At 37.0% G+C, this 12,306-nt stretch overlaps 1 protein-coding gene across 1 annotated transcript in view; it reads left to right on the forward strand.

Moving 5' to 3' along the window:
• HAS2 (hyaluronan synthase 2) overlaps positions 1-10,469 on the forward strand; it is a 30,795-nt gene extending 20,326 nt beyond the window's left edge. The window contains exons 3-4 of the mRNA XM_004431107.2: positions 5,438-5,539; positions 7,558-10,469. Of these exons, the coding sequence (XP_004431164.1) occupies positions 5,438-5,539; positions 7,558-8,487 (1,032 nt within the window). The 3' untranslated portion in view covers positions 8,488-10,469. The remainder of the gene's footprint in view (positions 1-5,437; positions 5,540-7,557) is intronic.
• Positions 10,470-12,306: the final 1,837 nt, after the last annotated feature.

A 12,306-nucleotide genomic window follows, 5' to 3' on the forward strand; every position in this document is an offset into this window, starting at 1 on the left:
ACCCAATCTAAGGACTTTTACTTCATCTGCTCAAGCATTCAACTTGTTTAATTTAAATTTATTGGATATTGGACTAGGCATTAGTTTCTTGCTCTCTGAGTGAGTCATAGATCATTTATGGTAATAATAAGAAGGACCCCTTTTCTCATTGGACTAAATGTCCTTAGTTTGTGCCCGTGGTTTTGGTTTATCACTTCTTAGTACATATGTTTTCCTTTTATTGAGCATTTAGTACGAGCCGACCATTATTGAGTGCCTTACATACATTGTCAAATGAATTTACCATTACAACAAACTTATGAAGTGGATACGATTATCCATATTTCTCACCAAAAGGATGCAGGCTTAGGAAGGTGAGATAAGAAGTCTAAGGTCAAAAAGCAGGTCCAAGTTTATGTAACTGGTAAATGGTGGATTGGGACTCAGATCTGTTAGATTCTAACATTTGAACAGTGCTTTCTTTTCCTTTCAGCTGTGTGTTTACTCTGGTATTGGAACCAGCACCATCTCATGTTTGCTAGTAAATAACTATGTGTGAATTTTTTTTCTTCTGGCCTACTCCTTTTCACTAGTGAAATGTCCCGAGGGGAAGGAGGGGTACGGGGGACTTTCCACTTACTTTGTCATTAAGTTGTGGCAGGGAAACTGGGTAGCGGGGTCATGACCAAGAGCAAATTCTACACACTATAGAAAAAAATTGTCTCACTGGGTAAAGGTTAAGATGAAGGGTCAAGGTTAATAAAGGACTGAGCCTTACAATCAGGAAAAGAGTGAAGGCAGTAGCAACAGAAGGGGTCTTGATTTATTTCCAATCTGTTTCCTTATTGAAGGCGGCCAGAGTAATTTCCTCTTGCTGTGTAGCTCTCAATGCCCTTTGAAGTGGTATGGGGCAGGCGGAGGGGGCCAGAATCCACGAGTCAGTCTGAAAGAAAACGCGGTAAAAACAAGTCAAACAGAGACTTGGCATTTTAGACTTGGGTCTTAGAATTTGAAAGGCATTTGGTACAGTAAGGAACAATACTTCTAGAGGAGGTTTTTATTTAAATTACAGTGAGGCAGATTAAGATCAGTGAGATAAATTGTAATGGACTTATAGTCTAATAACTTGTGTAATAGACTATAGAGCAATAGTCCGTAACTATCACAAATAGTTCTAGATACATTTGAATTTGTTCATTGTGATAAGAGATTCTTGGTATATAATCAATTCCCATGTTCCTTTTAGAGAGTCTCTCTAAGTCATCTATTTGTAGGAATGATTGTCATGATCCTTTAGGTATGGGTTTACTTAGGGAGTATAAAAATTTAAAGATTATTACCTAATACTAATGGAGTACTTCTCTACAGTCCTTTGTAATTTACAAAGTGCTTTTATATGCAGTGTCTCACTCCAGTACCATGATGATGATAAATGGCTTGTTCAGGGTCATAGAAATAGTAAGATATTGAACTCAAGACTTAATTGAGGCTTCTTGATTCTGAGGGCATTTGTTCTTATAGTAGGCAAATCTTTGCTAAAGAAAAAAATCTAGTTTATTACATTTTATGCTTTTTATGCAGTTACTGTTATTTATAACACATGGAGACAGAGGGAACCTTTAAAAAAATCTACTAGAATTAAAATTGGAGCTTAGAATGTATTTAATCTCAACTTTTTAATTTTTTTTTTAATTTTATGAAAGAGAACCCTCCCCCTGCAACCAATCACTTTAGTCCCAGGGTTGGCAAACTTTGCTTGTAAAAGGCTGATACTATATTTACTAAATATCAGGTTTTGCAGGCCATATGGTCTCTGTTGCAACTATTCAACTTTGCTTTTTTAGTGTGAAAGCAGCCGTAGATAATATGAAAATGAATGAGCATGCCTGGGTTCCAATTAAACTTTATTTATGGACACTGAAATTTGAATTTTCTGTAATTTCCATGTATCACAAAATATTCGTTTTTGACTTTTGCAACTATTTAAAAAAGGGAAAACCATTTTTAGCTCACAGCCCATATTAAAACAGGTGGCAGGCCGGACTTGGCCTGTGGACCTTAGTTAGCTAACCCCTGGTTTAGCTAGGGAGGAGAGGGGAGGGCATTAACTCTTGGCTAGGATAGTGAAGGAAGAGGAGTGATGGTCTTATGAACTTTAGTTGATGTTTCTGTGGTTAAGACCGAGGTGGCTGGTTCCTCCCAGTTATATCTTTTTGTCTTGACATTTTCCACTCATTTTAGTCAGAATTTGGTGACTTTGCTTCGTTTCCATATCTCCTAGTGAGAAATCTTATGCCCAGTGATCATGTGGTTTAAACAAATTACAATGATACATTCCATCTGGACAGAAAGGGGTTTTGATTTGTCCTCTAATTTTTCTGTGTGCAGTTCATGTCCTGTAGCCTTCCCCCATGTGAGGTTAAGCTCTGCGTGAACTGGTGTATGTCCCCCACAGCTTCTATCCTAGAGCTAAATAGCCAACATTCGTGAAATTACATACTTGTTATTAATTTGTGAGGAGACAACTAGAAATGCCGTTCCTACTATACTGATTTTAAGAGGGCCTAAAGTTACACTCTTTACAACTAGTAAATAAATACTATTAGATCCAAGAACATACATGCTTTTACAGACTGTCCTAGATGGTGGCTTTCTAGTTGGCATTCTATAACCAAACAATATCCGGAAAGTGAACTGCTTGAAAGTTCTTGAATCCCTTATAACAAACACCTTCCCAAGAGATTTCTCAGAGCTTTCCCTTCTAACACAGTTACACTCACAACGTGAACAATCTCTCTCAGAGAACTTCTGGCCCTTTGCTGTTGGAAACTGGGAGAGGCAGGGCCAATTTTAATATGCAGAACCTCAGGAGTTTGGTTCAAGTTTAGTCATTTCAAAGGGGCAGTTGCCTTGGCTTGTTTATGCTCACAAGTAGGCGGAGTGACTTGAACATTAATTCTGGATTGCCCCCTTCCTGTTGTTTTTAGTCTTATTTTAGCTTTCTGGTTTTACCTTTCCCGGCTTGAGTCAATAGAGGTGGGTGTCGCCATAAACTCAGGATGCTGGGTTCTAAAGGTGGGTTGACCTTCTGCCTTCACCTTTCTTTACCCTCCTGCCTGGCTTGTAGCCATGCACAAACCAGTGATAGACAAGGCATGGGAGAAGCAAAACATCACTTTTGGAGTAATTTGTTTAGGCTTCTGAGGCTTAGGACTCTTAGGTACAAACCTACAAACCCAAGTATTAGTAAAATCCTACTTTCTGCAGTGAAAAACTAAAGCCTAGATTCAGCCTAAATTTTTTTTTTTCTATAAAATAAATGAGACCATGCTGGACCAGAATAGAATGCCAAACAACAAACAAACAATAAATTGGTTTTTATTTAGAAAATGGATGACTCTAAATACGTAAAATAAAATTAAAAATTCAAAAGTTAACCCTAAAATTGCTATTAGTTAAATAAAGAGAAGTGATAAGTTCACTTTTTATAACTGGATACCCCATATACTCCTTAAGTCATAAGTTTCGATAATACATTTAAATAGCTGTTTTCACCAACATTCTACATTAATATATAATCTTTTCAGAAAAAAAATAGCTATTAGTAAAATTGAGACAGATACATTTTTTAAAATTTGGAATTCCTTAGCTAATTATGTGACGGACTCATGCTATATCTGTGTAAGGTCCCTTTGAACTCTGAAAGTTAATGCCTCTACAAATTATTTTCTTAGGTTGTTTTTTCTCCATTCAAAAGTGGTATATCAAATCCCTACTATTTTTATAAAGTAGTTTGGAGAACTGTAAAGATAATTACTTTTGATATAAATAAATAGGCTAAATCTTGATTAAATCCATCCTGTATAGCCAGACTTGATGGGAAAATAATGGGAATTGCAGATAACACCCCAGTCTCTTCCAATTACGTCATTTATTGTTTGGACGGGGATGAGGAACTGGTTCATTACAGGTCAACTCTGGTCAGTTTACATCTGCTCCGGCCTTGCTGCATTCCCCAGAAGGGAACACTGTGTCTTATTAGTATTAATCAGGGAGAGAGAGGTGGCTGCACTTTTCCTCCTTCTGGTTTTCTTTGATCGTGTGGAAGAAGCTCCATCCACAGATATAACCCACCTTAATAGTAGTAAGTAAGTAAGGAGTAGTAACCTTTCCCTAAGTAGTAGTAACCTTTCCCAGCTGTCTCGCTCCTTCCTCCCTAAGAGAAATGACTTACTCTGATTAGTGAGTGTGGAAGGAGTATGGGGTAGCCCAGCTTATCCTTCCCCCTTTCTTCTAGGAGTGAGCTACCACTAGGAGCTACCATTCCTTTTGAAGAGGCATGCACTGTGTCTGCAGGAGCAGGCTGGCCCCACCTAGATGCAGTATGGGACTAAGTAAGACTGTCTAATACTGGGGAACATAATTAGAAAGGCTGCTGCTCCACAGATATAAGCCTTATTCTCCGCATCAGCTTTTTGAGTACACGGGAGATAGTTTAGTTTTTCATCTGCCTTATTCTTCTGGTTCATTTTCCAAAGGGTTCCGAAATCAAACTGGAAAGAAAAGTACTGTTTGTAACCCTGCCTCCTTGGGCCTCCAATAGAAATGTCTGTGAGGAGCTCATGGTATTGACTAATCCTAATAATGTTCTTGAAGTTGTAGTTGGTTTGGTTTCAGAATTACTTTTTTTGACTCACATAAAGATTGTGTTTAGGAACAACAATTAGCATTTCTAGAATAGCTTAAGATAATTTACATCTGCTTTTATATACAAAGGGCTAGATGAATACTTAATACTCTAGGATAAAAAGGTGGTCTGGAGGTCATACTAGTTCCCTTACTGATGCAGTGTTACCTGCTGAGCCCAGGTCATATGGACATCTTGCTTCAGAACTAGACAACCAGCTGTAGGAGAATTGCTTTCTTGTCTTTTCTTCACTATATTGAAATAGGGGGAAAAAATTCACTGTTAAACATGTCTCCCTTTCAATACTGTCATAGGATTTTCCAAACATCATTCAGACCTGAGGGACAAGTTGCCTAAAAACTTTATTTAAGGCAACCGGGGAGAAAAAAAACAAACATCCAAAGTGACCAACCCAGGATGTTTTCCAAGTCCTGGAAAACTAGGATGTTACCTGGAACATAAGATTTTCATTGCCAAAATTGGGACAATCCATGGCAAACCAGGAGAAGCAGATCATCCTGTAAGACATACCTAGTACGTCACTTGAGCTGTTCTTGCCAGCAATGCCATTAACTTAAATATTGAGCTTGCTGAAAAACAAGCTTTTGTCTTGGCCATGATATAACAACTCTGTCATCCCTGTGATACTTGCTTATTGAGGCCTTGTGACAACAAGGCCGAAGGCATAACAAGTACGCCCAATTTTAACTGTATGAAGCACACTCACAGTTGTTCCTTTTCTTTAACTCATTTCTGCTTTCTTCTTTGCAGGTTTGTGATTCAGACACCATGCTTGACCCTGCCTCGTCTGTGGAGATGGTAAAAGTTTTAGAAGAAGACCCCATGGTTGGAGGTGTTGGGGGAGATGTCCAGGTGTGTATGGCTTCACTTTTTGCATGGGTCACTTTTAGTGCACTCTTACTCATTGATTCATTGAACGTATATTTACTACACACCGAACTCTGTGCCAGGTATTGTTTTTGGTGCTGAAGACACATTAGAATGTGCCTCGGACTCACTTGACTGCCTTTTCTCCTAAACTGAAATAATTTAGTGTTTCTTTGCGTAATCCTGGGGTATAAGCCATGTCTGTTGTGGTTGATAAGTTACATACAATATAATGTAAACGTGTAGGAGTGATTTCCACCATATCTTCTTGAGCCATAACTTAACCTTCTGGTAAAAATCTGATGTTGGAATTCATTTAGTTGCAAGGGTAAGAAAAATGGAAGTACAGCGGAGGATAGATTCTATATCTTATACCTATGTATTTAATATGTGGGTGATCAAAAATCCAAGTTGGAGGGGGCTGGTCCAGTGGCTCAAGAGGTTAAGTGCGTGTGCTCCGCTGCGGCGGCTCGGGGTTTGCCGGTTTAGATCCCGGGCACGCACCGATGCACCGCTTGGCAAGCCATGCTGTGGTGGCGTCCCATATAAAGTAGAGGAAGATGGGCATGGATGTTAGCCGAGGACCAGTCTTCCTCAGCAAAAAGAGGAGGATTGGCAGATGTTAGCACAGGGCTGATCTCCTCACAAAAAAAAAAAAAAAAAAAAAAGGAATCCAAGTTGCAGGGGCCGGCCCAGTGGCATAGTGGTTAAATTCACGCACTCCGCTTCAGCGGCCCAGGGTACGCCGGTTCGGATCCTGGGCGCAGACCTACGCATATCACATCAAGCCACGCTGAGGAGGCATCCCACATAGAGCAACTAGAAGGATGTACAACTATTATATGCATCCCCTATCTACTGGGGCTTTGGGGAGAATAAAGGAAAAAAGGAGGAAGATTGGCAACAGATGTTAGCTCAGGGCCAATCTTCCTCAAACAGCAACAACAAAAAAATCCAAATTGGAAAACAAAGGAAGAAAAGAGAAACACCAACTCAAATTTATACTAGTGAGAAAGGCAAAAGAACAATTCATTAATAAGTGGGTTTTCCAATTATTATTTATATCCCACTAATTTCTCCTTATTTCTCATTATTTACTATAAATGAAGAAAAAAGTAGTAAAACAAATATTAATGAAGGCAATTTGAAATTTGTGGGATGGGAAAATGAATATGTGAAAATATATGAAGATTAAAATGTGTTCTTTGCAAATGTGTGATTCGAATTTAGCAGAAGGTGAGAAGCGCAGAGAAATTTGACTTTAAAATTTAGGTATTATCTTGCTGTATAACCCATTTTGTGTATTCATGGTGATAGTGAAGGCAAAGAAAACACACTAGAATGGACAAAGAAATAGCCTGGTGATAAAAAGGAAGCATGCAAAATCCAGATGAAAACTGAACAAAACTGAGACAGAGGAGAGAATTTAGAAATATTGCCAAGAAAAAGCTGATAATTTTCAATAGCCTTTACATAGATTATTATTTCAGGATTCAAGTTTTGGGGGGAGGCCAGAGCAAACTCTTTTTATCACTATTGTATAAAAGAGAGGAAGAAGGAGAAGGAAAATTAACAGAATTGGATGAGTTGGAAATTAACCAGAACTGGAGAGAATAGAACTTAAAAACCTTCAAATCTTAAATGGTAGTAAAGAGCGGGAGAAGAATTTAGGGGCTGAGAACTAAAGCCTAAAAAAATCTCAACATTATCACATAACAACAAGAACAAGAACAAAAAACATAGCAAAAAGAGGACAGAGAATAATGAGGTAGAAGAAATATTTATCAAAGAGTCCCAACACGTGCACACAACCTATCAAATCAATCTAGTAGTATAGAATCAGAGAAAAGAAAATATAACCATGTTAAAAAGAGGAAGGAAGCCAAAACAGGAGGATAAAATAACAAACCTCACTCTAGGGAGTAACCTTATGATAGTGTAGATTTTGTTGGTATTTTTGGCTAAGGTTTACCTTTTATTTACTTATTTTTTTCTTCTCGCAGATTTTAAACAAGTACGATTCCTGGATTTCCTTCCTCAGCAGTGTGAGATACTGGATGGCTTTTAACATAGAAAGGGCTTGTCAGTCTTATTTTGGGTGTGTCCAGTGCATTAGTGGACCTCTGGGAATGTACAGAAACTCATTGCTGCATGAATTTGTGGAAGACTGGTATAATCAGGAATTTATGGGCAGCCAATGTAGTTTTGGTGATGACCGGCATCTAACGAACCGAGTGCTGAGTCTGGGCTATGCAACAAAGTACACAGCTCGATCCAAGTGCCTTACTGAGACACCTATAGAATATCTCAGATGGTTAAACCAGCAGACCCGTTGGAGCAAGTCCTACTTCCGAGAGTGGCTGTACAATGCGATGTGGTTTCATAAACATCACTTGTGGATGACCTACGAAGCGGTTATCACTGGATTCTTCCCTTTCTTTCTCATTGCCACAGTAATCCAGCTCTTCTACAGGGGTAAAATTTGGAATATCCTCCTCTTCTTGTTAACTGTCCAGTTAGTAGGTCTCATAAAATCATCCTTTGCCAGCTGCCTTAGAGGAAATATCGTCATGGTCTTCATGTCCCTCTACTCAGTGTTATACATGTCAAGCTTACTTCCCGCCAAAATGTTTGCAATTGCAACGATCAACAAAGCTGGGTGGGGCACATCTGGAAGGAAAACCATTGTTGTTAATTTCATAGGGCTCATTCCAGTATCCGTTTGGTTTACAATCCTGCTGGGTGGAGTCATTTTCACCATTTATAAAGAATCTAAAAAGCCATTCACAGAATCCAAACAGACAGTTCTAATTGTTGGAACGTTGCTCTATGCATGCTATTGGGTCATGCTTTTGACGCTGTATGTGGTTCTCATCAATAAATGTGGCAGGCGGAAGAAGGGACAACAGTATGACATGGTGCTTGATGTATGATCGTACATTGACGTTTGCAGTCACACATGCAGACACACACAAAACCTTAGTTCCTCTAGGGACTGTACAGTATTGTGGCATCGGATAATGCCACCAATGGAGACATATCACTGCTGCTGGGACTTGAACAAAGACATTTCTATGGGTTTATTTTGATTCTGCCAAAGTAAAATGATACATCAACAAGAAGAAACTCAGATTTAACCTGTTATTTCTATGAAAATGGGAAGAATTTTTGTTTATGCACTTTTTCCTTACTGTACATCGCCTAACAGTGTTTTTCTCTATATACCTCACTAGCCATGCTTTATGTGGGTTATCACGGAAGAAGAGGATTTTGGAAACTCAAGGAAAAGTTCTTTCAACGTATACAACCTAACTTATGGACTGTGTTGATGGCTAATTTTTTTTTTTTTTTAGAAAGGATTTTCTGTTTAACTCTACCAAATGAAATGCCAAAGGAAATTTTAAAGGCCGTTGGCTGTGCTGTATTTTTATATAATTGTACTGTGTTTTAAAATTTTGTATGCCAATTTTTAAAACAAATTTTGCATATTCTATATTTTACTTCTCTGCCAAAATACACCTGTTCTTCCTTTTTTTTTTTTATAAAACAGGTTCTGAAAAAATTCATACTTAAAAAAACCTACCCAAAATGTGAAGCTTGGTTGACTGATGTTGTTCATGATAGAAAAAATAAAAACGTTTCTCTTTCTCTTTACTTTTTAAAATTGAATAGTTTATTTCTGTGAAAAAGTATTTCAACTTTCAATATTTTAATTTTTTTTTCATTTCTTTCCAAAAAGGCCAATGTACCTGTCACACTTTGGGAGTAGAAATACATACTTGTGTGTACAAAAAAAGAAAATCATTGAAAATCAAGGCCGAAGGGGTAGAAAAGTGCAATTTTTTTCACAAGATTAAAAAAAAAAGGGAATGCTAGTCCACGAATTAAAACATTAGGCATCCAGCACTGGACAAAACATGAGTACCAAAGATGAATAATCTTTGGAGATTCTGGCAGTGTTTTCTCAGGCTAAGTAAAATGGAAAGTGGAAAAAATTATGTGTATGATTTGGGTAAATTCAAAGGAGTTCATCATTTTGTTCTGTGGCCTGAATTCACCAGATCCTGTCTATATATTGAACACATCTTATCTGTCTTTTTGTTTTCAGCTTGTCAGTTCACTTTACATGTTAGTAGGAGGTTTACACGGTCAAGTTGGATAAATTATAATAAATATAAAGCATATAGATTCAAAATTGGCTTTTACTTTCTAGAGAGGACTTTTTCTGGATTATACAGATAATTTCTTCATCTCTCCTGTTCTTAGCCTACCTAAATATGTTTACATAGTAGAAATGATATCAAGGTTTAATAAATGTATTGAGAATTAGCACATAAAAAAATTGATGAACCAGGTACCTTTAACCCAGCTAATTAACTACTCCAGAGCCTCAGTTATTCAGTTGGACTTTTGACATGACCCATCTTGTCTTGTAGCTGGTGCTGTGTAGACCTGTGCTAAATAAAAAACACAATCGAACACATGAATAGTTGCATAAAAAGTATTGTGTGAAGCAGAGACGTGGAGAAGTGTTCAATCATGTGCTTCCTGCCTGTCTGCTTCTTTTGCATGCAAACAACTATGTTCCATCTATCCTGCCTAAGAGAAAGCTGCACATTCTACCTTTGGAATCCAAAAAGATACATAACATTCTGCAATGCCGACTCTCACTGGTTGGAGAGCTTGTGGGAAACAAACACACCATGCCAATAAATGAGACTAAAACTTGAGTTTGCCTTTTTAACTATTTATGTTCTAAGTTAAGCTTTGATAACATTCAAATGTCAAATTCTCTCATTCTTATAAAAAGATTGAATTAATTGCCTGTATTTATTTTAGCAATTATTCAATGTATTTCCAGTATAGGATGTATAGTATAATTGATTTTTTTGTAAATAAAATATTTTTGATAAGATTATTGCCTTTTTTTCTAAGGGAAGGGGGAATTTTAAAACAGAAAAACTTTGTTTTCCTGATTGTAATGGTATGGATTTAAGAATGGGGTATATAAAAAAAACCAAAATGGTTGGTCAAAGATAATAGAAGTCATTTAGTGTTACAATCATGAGGTAGAAATCCCCAAAACTGGTGTGGTTTGGAAGTCTAGAAAACTGAGAGAAAGACTGTCCGAATTAACATAAACCTTGTCTCTAATCTCTTTCTTCTACGTCCCTTTAAAGCAACCCAAATTTAGACAAAAGTTGTTTTATTATAGTAATTTATTAGAGCAGGAAAAAAAATCACAGATTTTCAGAAAAATCATAAGCAAATTTGTTTATTATAGCATTATTTATAAATAATAACAAAACCTTTAAATAACTTAAAATCCAATAATGAGGGCTATAATTAAATGAATTATGGCATTTTCAAACAATGGAACATCATTAGCCATTAAACACAATGTTCTCAGAGAATATGAGGATGTTGGAGGAATGTTACATTAAAAAATATATAACCATTCTGTACAGTAACATCCCAATTTTGTAAAACAAAAATGTTTAAACGTGGTTATTTCTAATACTGGGAATATGGTCGATTTATATTCTGTATACATTTTTGTATTTTCCAAATACCATAATCATGTATTGCTTTTATAATCAGAAAAAGGACAATAAATATTGCTTTTTCAAAAAAGTGGGTTGGGGCATCTAATAGCATTTCCTGGTTTGAGGAGCTTTGATGGAAATTACTCCATTTTACCACTTATCCCTTAAATTCATCTTATTTCCCAATTCTTCATTTTATTATATGGTTCCTAAGAATCCTTCCTTACCTTGGTACAGTTTAATTATTAAAAAAAACTATACCCACAGAACATTATTGCCACTATAGACAGCAGAAATATTAATGGTTCTAGTCCCAATAATTCACTGATAAAGTCACCTGGTGCTATGTTAGAATTTGGCAAACTTTTAAAGTAAAGAGCCAGATAGTATCCATTTTAGGCTTTGCTGGGCATATGGTTTGTCACGTGACTACTCAGCTCTGCTACTGTAGCACAAAAGCATCTATAGGCAATATGTCAATGAATGTGTGTGGCTGTGTTCCAGTAACACTTTATTTATAGACACTGAACATGAAATTTGAATTTTATGTAATTTTCACATGTTAAAAAATATTCTTCTTTTGATATTTTTCATCTTTTTTTTCAATATTTTTCAAAGATTTTAAAACTATTCTTGGTACAGCAGCATTACCAAAACAGGTGATGAGCCAGATCTGGCCTGCAGGCCATGGTTTAATGACCCTGGTTCTTTAGGAATCTGTTGACTTATTTGTACCATTAAATACTCACAATCACATCCAATTTTTAAGCACATGCTGTGTGTCAGCTACTGTCAGGAGCGTGTTTTATAGAACAGCTATTTTAGCTCTCATGTCAGTCCCAAGGGGTTCCATTATCGCAACTTTACAGGTGAGGAATCTCGGCTTAAAGTGACTTGGTACCTTGAGAGCATAAAGCTAGCAAACTGTGGTGATGGAATTTAAATCCAGGCATTCAGATGTCAGACTAAACCTTTAAACTAGTGCTATTCACTATGTCATCCACTGTCCCCCATCACCTGGGAATTTGTTAGAAATGCAAATTCATAGCCCTACCCCAGGCCCACTGAATCGAAATTTCAGGCTGGGCTCAGGAATTTGTGTTTAATCAGATCCCCAGATTTTACTCACATTAAAATTTGAGAAGCATTGTTCTAATCCAGCGTCTTGTTTGGTTCCCCTCAGACTAAGTATAATTTCTATAACTT

This window comes from Ceratotherium simum, chromosome 23 (genome assembly GCF_057802395.1).
Source record: "Ceratotherium simum simum isolate JZ-2026a chromosome 23, ASM5780239v1, whole genome shotgun sequence".
Lineage (NCBI taxonomy): Eukaryota > Metazoa > Chordata > Mammalia > Perissodactyla > Rhinocerotidae > Ceratotherium > Ceratotherium simum.